The 16,161-nt window shown below is 43.1% G+C and overlaps 2 protein-coding genes across 14 annotated transcripts in view; both read left to right on the top strand.

Annotated features, from left to right (window-relative positions):
• The window catches only part of ncam1a (neural cell adhesion molecule 1a), a 271,998-nt gene that overhangs the window by 176,978 nt on the left and 78,859 nt on the right, over positions 1 to 16,161 (top strand). For all 13 annotated transcript variants that reach the window (XM_075486879.1, XM_075486878.1, XM_075486877.1 and 10 more), the window contains exons 2-3: positions 12,621 to 12,695; positions 15,765 to 15,974. In XM_075486879.1, coding sequence (XP_075342994.1) covers positions 12,621 to 12,695; positions 15,765 to 15,974 — 285 coding nt within the window. The remainder of the gene's footprint in view (positions 1 to 12,620; positions 12,696 to 15,764; positions 15,975 to 16,161) is intronic.
• LOC142401855 (uncharacterized) lies at positions 6,839 to 10,503 on the top strand. The gene is made up of 3 exons (XM_075487317.1): positions 6,839 to 7,906; positions 7,970 to 8,765; positions 10,481 to 10,503. Exons 1-3 carry the CDS (start codon positions 6,839 to 6,841, stop codon positions 10,501 to 10,503), a joined length of 1,887 nt encoding a protein of 628 aa, XP_075343432.1.

Here is a 16,161-nt window from a genome sequence, read left to right as displayed (position 1 = left end):
CTAGCTTACAATTTCTTCCAGTCTCCTCAACATATCTCTGGATATAATGTATAAAACGTGAAGTGAATAGCTGTCGGAAACCAAATACATGAACATGAATACCGTAACATATTTTTACTGAATGGAGGGCCTTGTCACTTTGCTAATATGATTATTATTTTGATGGAGGAAGAACAATTACAATTTCTGCCCTACCTTCACCTGAAGCATATTGAATTTCCCTTTTTTCAAATGAATACTTGGCCTCAGTTGTATTTCTGTTAATTACAGTGTCCCAGGGGATTTGACCTTGTGACAGAAAGACCCTACAGAAAGTTAATTGGTTGGAGTTGAGGCCTATTCAGGTCAAACCTGATTCAAATTGGTTGGAAATACATTTTATGATCTGCTTGAGCCAAGATGTGCAGTAGTTAGGGCGTGTGAATTTTAGAATGATAAAATAAAACTTTTGGCCTCAATTTGGGGATCACTTTTTAAATCTGACAGTTAAAATTTTCCAAAGAACTATAAACACGAAAATAATTAAGCGTATCTATCCAGTGTAGATGGTTGCCATTTCTCCGGTTGCTATGGTTTCTAGCCTGAAGATACACGACAGCCTCCTCCTCGATCAAGTGGGTTTGAAGTTGGAGCTGAACCACAGCAGAGAGGGAGGAAGAGTTACCTGCAAGTTTAGTCTTTCTTCTGAAAGTGGGGAAGTTCTGCTTTAACAATAAGTCTAATATTTCTTCTCACAGCAATATTGGACTGGAATTTAGCTTAAACAAAAAAGAGACAAACTGAAATTCAGTGATTTTTTTTTTTTTTTTTTTTTTTTTTTTTTTATGCTTAGAGCCTGGACAGGTTGAATCTTGGTGAAACTAGTGAAACTCTACCTCTTTTGTTGAAGAATATGCCAAAATGTTCATTGATATTCAGTACACATGAAATGCTATCCTGAAAATGATTGACATTTGTGTTTATCAGGAGGTTAGTTGTTATGTTGTGAATTTTCCATGTTTTTCATTTTCCATGTCACTCTTTAAGCAGATGCTTTCATCTAAACCATTTAAAATAACGAACCAACCAAGAAAAACTTTTAGCACGACAGTTTCTACCAAAGGGCAAGGCGGAGGGATTTATGAGGACCACGATTTTGTTTTTCGATGAATTAACTCTTTGTGTTTTGAGTGTGTTTTCTTTGGAGGAACATTTTAGAATGGCTACTACAACCAAGGCTATCTACTTTGGGGTGATACAGGGCTGAGAGAGAACTGCCGTCTGCCTCGTGCTAGATATTCAACCTTTTTGCCCATTATCATGACAAGCTTTTACATGTCAGCCATTCACATCACCCATTCATGCTGGAGCTGATTCTCATTCTGTTGCCCTTGTCGGAGATCAGCCTTTTACACAGCATTATGTCCAACTTAGTAATTAGGTGCTATCATTATGAAAAGGCTGAAATTATTCAGACCAAAGAAAGACAGTTTACTGATGGGTCACTTTTTAAAATTCAAATGTTCATAATGACAGAGGAGCTATGATTGGAAATGTATCAGAGCGTATAATTGGAGAATATTTGGTGAGACAACAGGTTGTTGATCTAGGAGATGAAATATAAGGCTTCATTAATTAAAGAGAAAAGAACATAAAAAACTTTTCTGCAGCAGTCATACGTTAGTTGTATGACAGCACCAACTGTAACCCTGATGAAGCTGTGGTGAGAAGTGACTGAAAGATGCAAGGAGAAGGAGCTTAGTTGCTGACGTGTTTTTTCCAATTTGATTATGGCCTTACACCCACACAGGGCACATGGAGATGGCTGCTTAGTGTTTTGGGCAGCATCAGTCGTACAGCACGTTAATGATAAGTGGAGACAGTTTGGAATGAACCTCTGGAAGGCTAATTTATTTGCCTCGTACATATTAGAAACACAATGTTCATAAATTAGTTCTGTAAAGATGCTGGAGTAATAGCTGTTATGTTTATTTCCCTTCATAGTTTAAATAAGTGTACAGAATTAATACTGAAGATTAGGTACTTTTGTGTAGTAGATTATCTTTGTGCTAATGTCACAAATGTCTATTGTCAGATGGACTGGACCTTGGCCCATTCTGGTCTATATAACAAAACAAACAACAAGGCTTGTTTTATCTTTTGATGCTTGTGTGTAGGTTATTTCTGACATTCAGCATCATTTATTGGTTGTTGTTTTTCATTATTATCAGTTTTCATTTTCTTTTTGAAGCACCAACAGCACCATAGAGTTAGATGCTTTAAAAGATTGAAGGGTTTGTAGTTTAAAGTTCCATTATGGGTGATTTATTGATATAAAATATAATATGATATCAATAAACATGTCAGGGGTGTAGAATTTGGTGAAAATAAGAACATTTGTGTTTCTTTTCCCTTAGAATGTGGCATTCTTATCCGCAGATGTTGCAGAGCCTCTAAATCAAAGTTTGACATGATGCACTGCCATGTCTTTACATTGGAGTGAGCGAACAACCGCAGTTTGATTAGGGGTAGAGAAGGACGCAAGGGGGTATTGAGTTGGTTGCAATCTGTAATTTTGCCACTAGATGTAACTAGATACACGCTACTTTTTTGACTCTCAAATAGGGATGGGAATCGAGAACCGGTTCTTGTTGAGAACCGGTTCCCAGTGTTTCAATTCCTTGGAATCGTTTGGCGATTTTGCAAACGATTCCCTTATCGATTCCAGTGGGCATGAATGACGTCACCACGCAACGTTGCGTGGCGACAGTCAACAGTAAACATGGCGCCCAAGCGGTACAAACACTCGAAAGTTTGGTTACACATCCATAAAAAAGACGACAACAGGGCAACTTGCAAAGTGAATATTTAACCAAAAGGAGGAAATACTACCAACATGCAATAACTATGAATGAATGATTAACGTCATTGAATCTGAACCCAGCAACATTAGCAACGTTAGCAAGGTTAGCAAGGTTAGCAACGTTATCATGTCCTTGGCTAACACTGCAGGTAACTAACTAACTAACAAACACTGCCTATCATGTTAGCGCCATTTGCCTCATTGTAAAACCTGCTGTTAGTAACGGTTAAGGTTAAATGAATGCCTTCTCATGCATTACATTTAGATGAAATAATGAGAGACAGAGCCTGACTGGCTCAGAGCCAGAGGCTGGTGGTACTACCCCCAGTTCACGTCTACCTCCAGCTTCTCCTTTCACCAGAGCAGGGAAGAGTTAAATTACCCAGGCCATGATAGACCAATGTGGACCTCACCGTTGTTGGGTTTGTAAGGTCATGACTCGTGTTACTTCTAAACTAAACAAAGTTGATGCTAATCGAACGGTTTGTTGTCCTTTTTCTCCAAATGAGAATTGATAAAGGAACCGATAAAGAACCGAATCGTTAAGCAGAATCGAAAATGGAATTGGAATCGTAAAAATATTATCAATTCCCATCCCTACTCTCAAAAGTCTACATCAGGTTTTTTAAGATTGCAAAAGAGTATGGGGCTTCATGCAATCATTCTCTCTCCATTCAGTTCAGTTCAGTTCTCACATTTTTGTAAAGATATAACAAAATATTCACCGCAAAATATTCATACCAAATGGAGTACTAAATATAAAAGATTGTCTCATGATGTAACAAGAATTTCCCTATTTCCTCCTGTTTACTGCCAGAGGGAAATTAAAGATGAATCTGTCAAGCTAATTTAGTAAGAGATGAAACAATAAGAGCTTTCAGCGGAAATGGCTCTTGTTGGAAAGCTTTGAAAGAGAAGTATTAGGTGGCTGATTTGTTCCTGGATCCTGCTCAAGTCTTTCGCCTCAATATTCAGACCCTTACAGGAACAAACAAGGCTGAAACTCAAAATACTGCATTTTTATGTGTTGTTGTTTTGAAACATTTGCATATGGTTGACTTTCGAATGCATGTGCCATAGATTCATGCATTCTAGTAAAGCCCTACACTGAGTGCTCGGCCCCCTGCATAGTGTGTGCTTGCTCTGACATGACTTGCATGTTAAGCACCAACAGCTGACTGTTGTAGCCTCCTTGTAATAGAGCCAGTCACCACCAGCTGCCAGGCTCCAATTAGGCATGCAAACCTCCTGATTCAAGACAGAAAAAGAAGCTGCCTCAAACTTCAGGTTTTCTGAACAGAGCAGATTACTTCTTGGATGTTCACTTTTCAAACTTGCTCACCTCAAAATGAAGCAATGATGGTCATGCAGGCCATGTAAATATTTGTGCTGTTACATAATTTGGAGCTAAGGGACCCTGTGGTTAAGTTGCTAAATGCCTGTTTACAGTAGCAGTCTGTAAAGTCCATAATCCTCTCACTAGAGAATAGCCAACACTCACATCTTCACTCAGTGACTTAGGTCATTGTTACTTAAATCTCATAGGCCTATTTGCTTCAAAGTATGGAGGGATTAGCAGTGTATTAGCACACCATTGCTGATATCACTTTGGAGCTTATCACAAGTGGCTTTAAATGTGCTATGCCAAGCTCCTTTTTTATTTCAACATCATATTAATAACTGGAATAATTAGTCTATTTGGAATGTCATGAACTAGTCAAACAGAGGGTTTGATGTATGCATAGTTTATATGTGTATATATATATATATATATATATATATATATGTACTGGAAACGAAGAGTCAGTCACGTTGGGTTTTTTTAGACCGCAGCCCCCCACGACCCTTAATCAATGAGAATGTAATGAATATCAGAAATGTTTATTAATGTTGATAATTATCCCCAAAAGCTCATGAAAAGCAAGACTAGACTTTTTATGATTTCATACATTATAAAGAGAAATTAAGTGGGCAAGCATGGGAAGCTGCCAGTGGCTGCTGTGTCCTCCCTGTGCATTTGGTGAAATAACTTTGTGTTTCAGGTTTTTGAAGCCTCGGCGAATGGTTTCAGGGAACAAGCTGTCTGTTTTTTCCCCCCAAAAGGAACAGGATGCATTATAATTTGATGGTAGAAACCGTCAGATCTTGTTGTGCCATCCTGAAAAGTTGAAAAGTTCTGGCACGGAAAGAGCCATGCAGTTCAGAGTTTAATCCACACAAATGCTGTACTGTGGTTGAGTTAATACACAGTGACATTTTGAGCTTCTGTATTTAAATTATTTTGTTATCCTGATCTTCCAAATGGTTTGCTTGATTAACCCACTTTCTCTTATAATCAGAGTGTCAAATAATGCCATTGTGTCAAATCTGGAAGACTCTCTGAGATGCACACAAGGCGTTCTTCTGTGTCTGTTCTATAACGTTCCAGCAATTATTGACATTAAGAGCAAATAATGCTTTGCATCTTGTTTCCACGTAATCTTATGCATATGGAGTAGGCAGTCCACTCATTCTTTTGAAAACCTCTTCAACTATTTCCAATGTATATACAAATTTCTTTGTCACTTTTCCCAGTTCAAAACTTTATTTGAATTAGATAAATTGAAAATGATGAATTTTCCAGTAGATTTCAAGAAGGATACATTGTGTCTCAGGAAGGCAGAGAACAAATGAGCTATTATGCTAACGAAGCTTTCAATTTTCTTGGTTACAGTTACAGTGAAACAGATTAAGTCTTGCAGGTACAGATAATAACAAATTCTCTAATGGTGCACATACTCTGCCAGAAAAGATAGGATGTGCCTGAACATATTAAACTGGGCTTATACTTTGACCAAAGTCTTAACATGAATTTCAAACTCCCAACTGGTCCTAGTCTCAGGTATTTATTTTTGTTACTCAATGTTGACTTGACTCAAATCTCATGCACCGCGCTTGAAAAAACACAGCCCTTTATGTTCAGAGGCAGAGCCAAATATTAGTGTAGGAGTCTGGAAATATTGTGGCACTTGTGATAAAAATAAGACCATGCAGCTATGCATCTGATGATCAAGAATGTAATTCGGAATAATGTCCAGCAGCCTTCTGTTTCTTGAGAGAGGTGCATGTTTTCTCTGAAGTCTAGATTTACTGCAATTCAAATTATTTTCCTTTCAGCAGATCTCTAAAAAAAAAACTCTGGAAATATGCTGATCTGAACGATAGAAAAGCGCTGTATGGGAAGGAGTTGTGTGATGTGTAATTTTAAGCAGTGGAGAGAAGAGTAAAAGACAATCAAATTTAGACTGAGGGTTTTATAAGTCTTTAGAGAGGACAGGGAGCAAGGGACGTCTTAATGGATTGATATTAGATTGGTGTCTCTCGAGAGCATGTTAGGGCAAATATAACTTTATCCTTTATCAAGCCTGTTTCCTTGTTGTGCCCAGCACTTCTTTCTCTCTTAGGTTTCTTCTTAGCTTCTGAGCTTCCTAGTTCAGGCAAGTGATGGATTTACGGCATCAGTGATGTCTGAGGATTTTTTAGGATTTTCGGTTCATTTGTGGAAAATATCTTACATTTGTTTAATATATCGGACTGAAAAACTTTCATCATGGAGACACTGCACAAGTGTAGCCTGGCGACGCCATCCTACGTACTTCCGCCCAAAGATTTTGGCTCCCCACATAGTCTGGCCAAATCCCCCTACCTCGGTTCGCTCAGTGTTGTCAGGATCTGTGTTTTGGTCACCTTCTTCTCTCCTGTGTTTTTGGTTTTCCCTGGTTAATTTGCCCCAGATGTTTTGAGTTCCCTTGATTACCCTCGTGTGTATTTAAGTTCAGTTCTGTCCCTTGTTCCCGGTCGGATGATTGTATGTCTGTGCTTCAGTTCGGTGTGTGTTTGCTCCCTTTCCCTTGGATTATTATCAATAAAATACATTCCTTTTCCACAACGAGGAGTTTCCTGTCGCTTTTGGATCCTACTCACCCACACACCGTGACAGAATCATCCGACCCAAAGATGGATCCAGCAGCAGGACCAGGACACATTACTCTTTTTGAGTACTTTCGCCGGGAGGCTATGAGGTACGAGCGTCGCATGGAGAAGGAGGCAGCGCAGCGCTCACCTTTCTGGGGCACCCGACTGGCGATCGCACCTCCCGGGTGCGGCCCCCGGCGATATTGGGACTGTCCACCTCCTCAGAACCGGCCGTCCTCGGGACGAGGAGGACGCCGGTCTCGTGGGTGCTCATCAGGGGCATCTACCGTGGGTGCCGCCTCCCAGTTTCCCCGGGAGGGTCACCACGTCCAGGCCCCGGCATACCCCCGGCGGGGTGACGCCTCCCACAGTCTCCGGGAAGGTCATCATGTGAGTCCTCGGGTGAACGCTCCCCACTGTTCCCGGGGAGGTTCCCGTGCTCCTCGCCAGGGGGTCCATGCCACCGCCGCCACAGCCCCGCGCCGTCTGAAGACCCCAGAGCCCGCTCCGCGCCGTCTGAGGACCCCAGAGCCCGCTCCGCGCCGTCTGAAGACCCCAGAGCCCGCTCCGCGCCGTCTGAAGACCCCAGAGTCCGCTCCGCGCCGTCTGAAGACTCCTGAGCCCGCTCCCCGTCAGCTCCGAGCACCTGATCCCGCTCCTCGTCGGCTCCGAGCACCTGAGCCCGCTCCTCGTCAGCTCCGAGCGCCTGAGCCCGCTCCTCGTCAGCTCCGAGCGCCTGAGCCCGCTCCTCGTCAGCTCCGAGCGCCTGAGCCCGCTCCTCGTCAGCTCCGAGCGCCTGAGCCCGCTCCCCGTCAGCTCCGAGCACCTGATCCCGCTCCCCGTCAGCTCCGAGCGCCTGAGCCCGCTCCTCGTCAGCTCCGAGCGCCTGAGCCCGCTCCTCGTCAGCTCCGAGCACCTGAGCCCGCTCCTCGTCAGCCCCGAGCACCAGAGCCCCGCCTGACTGCACCGGCTCCAGCTCCTCGTTATCAGGCTGCACCTGAGCTCGAGGTGAGCTCAGGGAAGTCGCAGGAACTGCTCGGCCTGTCTGCCTTCCTGCTGGGGTTCCTCCTGCAGCTCCTGGAGGAGCCTCAGTCTCCAGAGCTTCCGCCTGTTCCCAGCGCTTCCACGCCGCTGGCCCAGCCTGTTCCCAGCGCTTCCACGCCGCTGGTCCAGGTTCCCAGCGCTTCCACGCCGCTGGTCCAGCCGGTTCCCAGCGCTTCCACGCCGCTGGTCCAGCCGGTTCCCAGGGCTTCCACGCCGCTGGCTTCGCCTCCCTCCAGGGCTTCCACGCCGCTGGCTTCGCCTCGCTCCAGGGCTTCCACGCCGCTGGCTTCGCCTCGCTCCAGGGCTTCCACGCCGCTGGCTTCGCCTCGCTCCAGGGCTTCCACGCCGCTGGCTTCGCCTCGCTCCAGGGCTTCCACGCCGCTGGCTTCGCCTCGCTCCAGGGCTTCCACGTCGCTGGCTTCGCCTCGCTCCAGGGCTTCCACGTCGCTGGCTTCGCCTCGCTCCAGGGCTTCCACGTCGCTGGCTTCGCCTCGCTCCAGGGCTTCCATGCCGTCGCCACAGCTTCGTGGGTTCTGTCGGCCTCCCGGCCGCCTTCCAGAGTTTCGTCCCGGCCGCCTTCATGGGTTCCGTCGGCCTCCCGGCCGCCTTCCAGAGTTTCGTCCAGGCCGCCTTCATGGGTTCCGTCGGCCTCCCGGCCGCCCTCCAGAGCTTCGTCCCGGCCGCCTTCGTGGCTTCAGCCGGCCTCCCGGCCGCCCTCCAGAGTTTCGTCCCGGCCGCCTTCATGGGTTCCGTCGGCCTCCCGGCCGCCCTCCAGAGCTTCGTCCCGGCCGCCTTCATGGCTTCGGCCGGCCTCCCGGCCGCCCTCCGGACCTTCGCTTGGCTTCGGCCGGCCTCCCTGCCGCCCTCCGGACTTCCATCGGCCTCCAGTCCGCCTCTGAGCTGCCGCCTCATTCTCCGCACCCTGGTTGGGTAGTTTTCTGGTTTGGACTCTGTTTGGTTTTCTGCCCTCCTTCCGAGGCCCCCTCCGCCCACCCGGATTGGGTTGATTTTTGTTTTGGACTTATGGGCGTCTGGTATCCGCCCTTGAGGGGGGGGTAATGTCAGGATCTGTGTTTTGGTCACCTTCTTCTCTCCTGTGTTTTTGGTTTTCCCTGGTTAATTTGCCCCAGATGTTTTGAGTTCCCTTGATTACCCTCGTGTGTATTTAAGTTCAGTTCTGTCCCTTGTTCCCGGTCGGATGATTGTATGTCTGTGCTTCAGTTCGGTGTGTGTTTGCTCCCTTTCCCTTGGATTATTATCAATAAAATACATTCCTTTTCCACAACGAGGAGTTTCCTGTCGCTTTTGGATCCTACTCACCCACACACCGTGACAAGTGTTTTGCCAATCAGCAAACAGTTGCGAGTGGTGACGCAGAACTCACGCGCGGAGTCCATTGTAGTCCATATAATTGTAGTTCAACCGCAGCGGAAATAAACATGGCGACGGAAGAACGCTAGAAGCTATCCATGAAGTTGTCTCAACTCTGGAGATCATTACACAATTAAAACGAGAGCAAGAGGAATGCCTCGTCAATTTTGTTAGTGGCAAGGATGTCGTAGCTCTCCTTCCAACTGGCTTTGGGAAAAGTTTGATCTATCAAATGGTACCGGTATAATGAAAGCGGATGTGGGAAGCGTGATTCGCGAGCTAGAGCCTCGCGAGAGTAAGCATGAACCTCGGCGCATAACCAACGTCATTTCTAAACATTATGATTGGTTAAGGGAACTCCGTTACTCCAATGAATTTAAGTTGCTGGGTAAGGTCCCGCCCTCCATGGAAACGGATTCCTCTTGGGTTTTCCCAGACTGTTTGACAGAGTCAACAGTCGGCTTTCGCCCAGGCTAGCACAAGTGGCCAGTTAGAAGCAAACTCTGAGAACACGGCTCTGGGAATAGCTTCCTTTCCCACACCACCTGAGCTCCTTTTTGTTGTCTTTAGTGTTATAGATACAATCACCTGATTTTTGGCCAGTTGTCTTAGTCTGAGGAGGGATGGTTAGTGTTTACTCCATGGTATCTGGAAATGGATATGTTGTTGTCTTTGTATCTACTTCCAGCCTGTGCAAACATACTGAGACGAGTGGTTTTCCAAGCTTTTAAAGCCAGCCCACTAGCTTGGAACAAAGGCCACTTTATTCATGTGGCAGAAGCACAGCTTCATTGCAAATCAATATTTGTATGACTCCTTGAGTAGACTGTAATGAGGACTTTGTTTTTACCCAGAATAATGTAATATAATTGTCAATATTTTAGACTGTCCTTGACAAGGAGATTTATTGTATTTGCTTCCTGTTTAAGCTCATAACTCAGTTTTACAGCCCTCTCACACCAACAGTGACAATAGTAGTGTGTCATAAACCTCCCAGAACACTTGTATACCTGCTTTCAACAGTATGCTGCTTACATGCCTGCATGCTTTGCTTTGTTTGCACTTCAGAGATTAAAAACTACATCCAGAAGTCATCATTCCTTTTGACAATAGAACAACTTCTAGGACAGCTTCTAAGCTTTAACAAACAAACATATGAATATGAAGACACTTAATGAGTTTACTTTTAATGTTGCAATAACAGTAACAGTTGCAACAGACACTGTTGAAAATGGATGACTGTCCTTAAACTGTCTTCTGTCTTGATAGACGTCTACATGAGGAAGTTCTGAACTGTATATCTTGTCTCACATTTTGCAGCCAACTCTCATGGTAGTTTGTGAAACGTTCACAGATGTATTTGTGGTCTCAGACACACCTTTTTTGCATTTCTAAATGCTGCACACACTTCCCTAATTCCAGCAGTTTTGCTAAGGCTACGCTTCACTCCATAATTGTGACGGTTTTTCACATCTAGTGTGTGTCTGTGTAAAAAGAAAAGAAACAAAGGCCACTGCTGTGACAGTTGCTGCTTAGTCACAGATGGGTTTTTTAAAGCTACGTGACTGCTGCATTATAAACATTAATGTCATATTGTACTGTGATGATAGCTGGCCACCTTTTTTTTGAATGGCAAGCCCTTGCCAATCGTTCCCATGAAGATCCTGGTGAGAATTGAGCGGAGGATGACTAACTCATTTGTGTGAAGTGGCAACATGCTGGTGGCTCAGTGGGATTTCTCCGTCAGGCACCGGATCATGCACCAATTCAGTGCTATTTGTACTTTGCAGGCTGTGCTTTCACTTTCATTCATTTCAACCACACATTATTGAAGATACAACCATGTCAACATCATCACATTTCAACTAACATTAAAGAACATGTTCAAGTAACAATATGCTGATTGGGCCTTTCAAACACATTTCATTTAATAAGCGCAGGCTTTAGTTCTAATTTATGGAATGCAGAAAGTAGGAAATCACAGGTGTTTCTCTGTACTCTTTCCAAATCTTGTCCTTGTCACTGCTGCTTCAGTTGAAAAGCTGATAAGTGCACTGGAGTCAGAGTAAAAATATATTATTTGATTTAAGGCATTATATCTTCAAGATAACCTGCCAGGAGAAATAGGGATTGTAAAAGCAAGGGTCAGAGTCTGAAAAGCAGTCAGACTGCTCTTATAAACACTAAGTAAATGAATGCTGAGGCTGATATGTAATATAGTTGAAGTCATTGTCCACTCATTTTTGTTAACCTTTTTAAAATGTCTTAAATGTGTTTTTTTTTTTATTTTTTATAATTATTTGTTAAAAGGCATATTGTGAGCAAATCAGCCATCAGTGCTATACCTGAGGAGGATTTCTGCTTTGAGTTACCAAAGCACCTCTGACATCCTCAAAGAGACAAGGTCAGACAGTCTATGTTCTAGAGACACTATTTTCAGAAGCCATTCCTTACTGTGTCTCAGGGAAAAAGCAGTTAATCTTTCAGTTGGACAGTTAGCGTCCCGATCACTGGCATCCCTTTATCAGATGTTGAAGTAACCTTGGGCAGAACACTGAACCCCCACATTACCCACAAAAGTGTGCTGTATTCATGCATTTTATATATACAGTTCATTTGTATCGGCAATGACAAACTACTAAAACTATAAGTTAACAAACTACAAGAAGTTAGCACAAGGTAATTGGAGAGGAAAATTGAGACATGGCTCCCCACTTGAGCTCCAGGATCTCAAACTGGTCTCAAACTGGTCAAAACAACGACTTATCTGCCCTCAGCTAAGGGCTCAGGAGCAACTAGTTTGGCTAAGAAATTGCGGGGCGGTTACTTGGCCTTGAGCACTGGAGCTAGTTGATCCAATTTTGAGTAACAAAGACACGTTATCACAAGGATTAATAGGATGATAATTTAAGACTGTTTCTGAGCACTGATGTTTTGAATTTCAAATCAAGTCAAAATGGAAAATGGAAAAAATCTTACTTCCTCAGTTGCCAAAACTAGGCACAATATATTGTCTGCTACTTTTTTTGTCAAATCAAGGCTCTCACCTCGCACCACCCGCATGTTTGGATTTCACAGTTATCTTGTTGTGACAAGGTGACACTTGTATGATTCACTGACAGGGTATTCCTTGAAAGTATTAGTTGCAAAATGTATGGCTTTTTAAAAGTAATTCCCAAGGAGTGTCATCAGCTCACAAAAACACAATAGAAAACAAATCACTTAATTGAGCGTAAATATTTCATCTTGAGTTTTATTTGTATGAGGGGTGTTTTAAAATGTCTTAAACACGGTTGTTTCTATGAGTGAAGCAGTTTGAATTTGAGCTATGGCTTATTGTGTCACAATTCTTCTCGGCAAAACACAAAACTTATGTACATTTTGTTCTCTCTTCTTTTTTTCTACCCAGCTGCTATTCAGGTGCAAATCACTCCAAACCAGGGGGAAATCAGCATGGGAGACTCCAAATTCTTCCTCTGTGAAGGTAAGAGAGATTGCAAACACACCTCATTAAACTCAGCTTGATGCAAATTTCACCTCGTACAATATTTTCTGTAGTGATTGAGGTTATTTCATAAAAGTCATTCACGTCACGTTAAATGAGAAGACAAGGGTAATGAAGGGAAAAAAAACAACAATAAATTCATTGAGGAATTTTTTTTTTAGGCAGTGGGTGGATGAGGTCACAGTCAGCTAAGAAAGGGGGCTTTGGAGAGGTGTGAGAGAGGAGCAATTTGAATTATGAGACAAAGGAGTTAATCTGTCAATCTTGAATATGCTTTTGCCAGCAGATGGTATTTACAATAAGGAATTCAACTGTCTGAGATTATACAGGTGGGTTGACCATAACTTACCATACCAAGTAGATGGCCACATTGATTCTGATTCTAGATTCTATAAGTTTTGCCACAATTTTAATGATATTTGAAACGCCTTCATCCATACACATGGTTTTGGCTTCCAACACAAGAAAAAAGGAATTACAAAAAATCTGGGCTCCTTCCATCATTACGAGTCAACCCTTTTGAACAGCTCCAACACATGGACCTCTTTAACTGTCATCGACACTGACAGTTTTTGGGAGTGTGTAAGTAGCCTAAAGCCAAATATAAGGTAGCCTAGTTTGGTAGTTCTGCTAGTTTGAGACAGGAGATGAGTCATGTCTGATTAGGATGCAACTGAGGGAGCAGGAGCGGGGCAGCTGAAACCACCACACAGATCGTGGCCTCTCCTGTTTCTGTTGAATACTTCAGATTTCTCCAGTAATCCTGTAATCTGATCAGTTCTATAGTTTGTGACCCCAAAGTCACCATAACAACATAGAGACACACACATTTAAGTTGTATATTGTGAACAGCTCAGCAATTCTCAGCTTCTAATAGTCTAGTAGTGTACTTGTTGTAAAGAATTTTTATTAAGTTTTGTTGACCTATGTTGAAATGAAAGTAACTTACTGATTAAAATATTGTGTCGTGCCTTTAGTTAAGAAATAGCAGTTACTGCTGATAATTACATTTAATATTTACAAATAAACTGGAATAAAATCAGAGGAGATTAAAAAAATGTAGGCTATCTGAACTGTCTTGAAGGGCAGAAATCTTAGAGATGAAGGTCTAAAGGCTGATTCATACTCGGCGCAACCTCGCTCATACTAGCTGGTCGCAAATGGCGCAAACGGTCACGTGTCCCAAAATTCCGCCACGCCCCCCTTCGCAAGCTAGAAAATCCTCGCGCGGCGCAAGGGCGCGCACACAACTTTTTTTCTGACTTCGCGCGCGCTCAACCGGAAACAGCTGACCAAGAAAAAGAAAAAATGAACACTGCAGAGACCGCGGTGACCGAGAGGATGCGCCTCTAGAAACATCTGTACGACACGTCTATGAAGTTACACTGGGACAACGTTTGACAAAGTTCGTCTTGTTGCAAAGGACGTACATTCCACCTTCTCTTCTGTTTTGCCGCAGCTGCTTAGCTCTGAGATACATATACAGTTCTACACCCAGAGTAAATTCATTCCGCATCAGATGTGCCAGCCTCTGCTGACGTGACACCACAGGTGGCATTGTGTATGCTTTCTTCGTATGCTTTTCAGCTTGTTTCCTCAACAGTGACGCTCGCTGGTCTGGAGAGAACTGCAAATGTGACGCATTCTCGGCGCAAACTGCGCTTATGAGCTGAAGGAACTGTGAAGGGGCTGGCGCTTTCGATGACGTCATTAATGGTTCTCGAGCCAGAACAGTTGCGCGTTTGCGCCGAGTATGAATCAGCCTTTAAGCCTACAGTAGGATGGTGAAAAATTATCTTCATTTCAACATCATAGACTGTATGCAAAAGATGGACAAAGTTTCCACATCTGATAAAAGAACCAGGGTGGCTGACTTGTTTACGATGAGGCATTGTAGTTTCCACAGGCCTAAGACGGAATAAACTCTTGCTTTTCATATCTGGTTTAAAAAAACAAGATGGCTACAACCAAAATGCCAAGCTTGAGGATTCAAACCATTTATATACAGCTAAATAGATGATACTGCCACAGCTTTGTCCATCTTATATATGCAGTTTATTTTTGATACCATTATAAACAAAACTAAAACCAAATATTTTTTCAATAACTAGGCCAAACTAATGTTTAAATTATACTGAAAGTTAACCAGTTAATCCTTACCAGAGCCACTTGCAACTTTCTGCAATAATCAAGCTATAGAGGCAAAGATTTTAAGGTTTCCTTCTTTTATGTCACACATGAATCCTTCACTTTCTTTTGTATTACTGTTTATTTTGTGTTCTGAGAAGAAATTTGTCTCAAATTTTTCTTCATCTCAAATTGTTCCTTGGGAAAGAATGTCAAACTCCATTTGGAGCCCTTTGTGTTTTTTATGACAGGAGATGGTAGTCGTATTTTCATACGAAACTAAAACCGTCTGTGCTTGTGTTAGCCTTTATAAGAAATGAATATGGTAGAAAAGTAATTTGATTTTTCTGTCAATGAGACTCTTTTTGAAAAAATACAAATTATTAATGCCACTCTTTTTGTCTTACTATGTATATTTATTCTGATCTTTAAGAAAAATCTTCTGCCAATTATGTTCTTGATTCATTTTTGGATTTCTTTTTTTTTTCTGTAATCTACTAGCTTTGAGTTTTATCCTGGTTTATCTTGTTTTTCTTGGCTTTGTATCACAACAGGAACGTCTTTGTTGAAGTAATTCAACATGTGTGGTGATAAACATTAGAAATAATAGGGGATACAAACACATTATTTTTTAACTGTATTTCACATTGAGTAGTAAAATGTGTGTTGAAGTAATTTCTTACAAAATCCATCCATTCATTTTCTATACCGCTGAATCCGTCGGTCGGGTTGCGGGGGGGCTGGAGCCTATCCCAGCGGTCAATGGGTGAGAGGCGGGGTACACCCTAGACAGGCCGCCAGTCCATCACAGGGCCACACAGAGACAAACGAGACAAACAACCACACACGCTTGCTTACAAAATATGCAGTGGAATTCTTTAAAGTGTCCTTGCTTACTTGTCTCATCATTGATGTTTTCAGTGGTGGGGGATGCTAAAGAGATAGACTGGTACGCCCCCAGCGGTGAAAAGATCCATTCATCGGGGCAAGACCTTTCTGTGAGCCGCACTGATGATGCCACCGCAGTTCTCACCATATACCACGCCAACATCGACAGTGCCGGCATCTACAAGTGTGTTGCTAAAAATGGGGATAAGGAGGCTCAGGCCACAGTCCAAGTGAAAATCTTCCGTAAGTCTTATCTTTTTTTAATATGAGTTTTCCAGGGACTTCGCTTGGGCAGTGGCTTTACAGTATTTTTACAGAATACATTTACCCATCACCATTACTGCATGAACTGTCTTGAGCCAACAAGACGCAACGCATGGATGATTTTTTTTTTACCTGATGATTTTAACCGGACCTTGGACCCATTTGA

This window comes from Odontesthes bonariensis, chromosome 16 (assembly GCF_027942865.1).
Source record: "Odontesthes bonariensis isolate fOdoBon6 chromosome 16, fOdoBon6.hap1, whole genome shotgun sequence".
In the NCBI taxonomy this organism is placed as follows: Eukaryota; Metazoa; Chordata; class Actinopteri; order Atheriniformes; family Atherinopsidae; genus Odontesthes; species Odontesthes bonariensis.
This window is presented reverse-complemented; position numbering and strand designations above follow the sequence as displayed.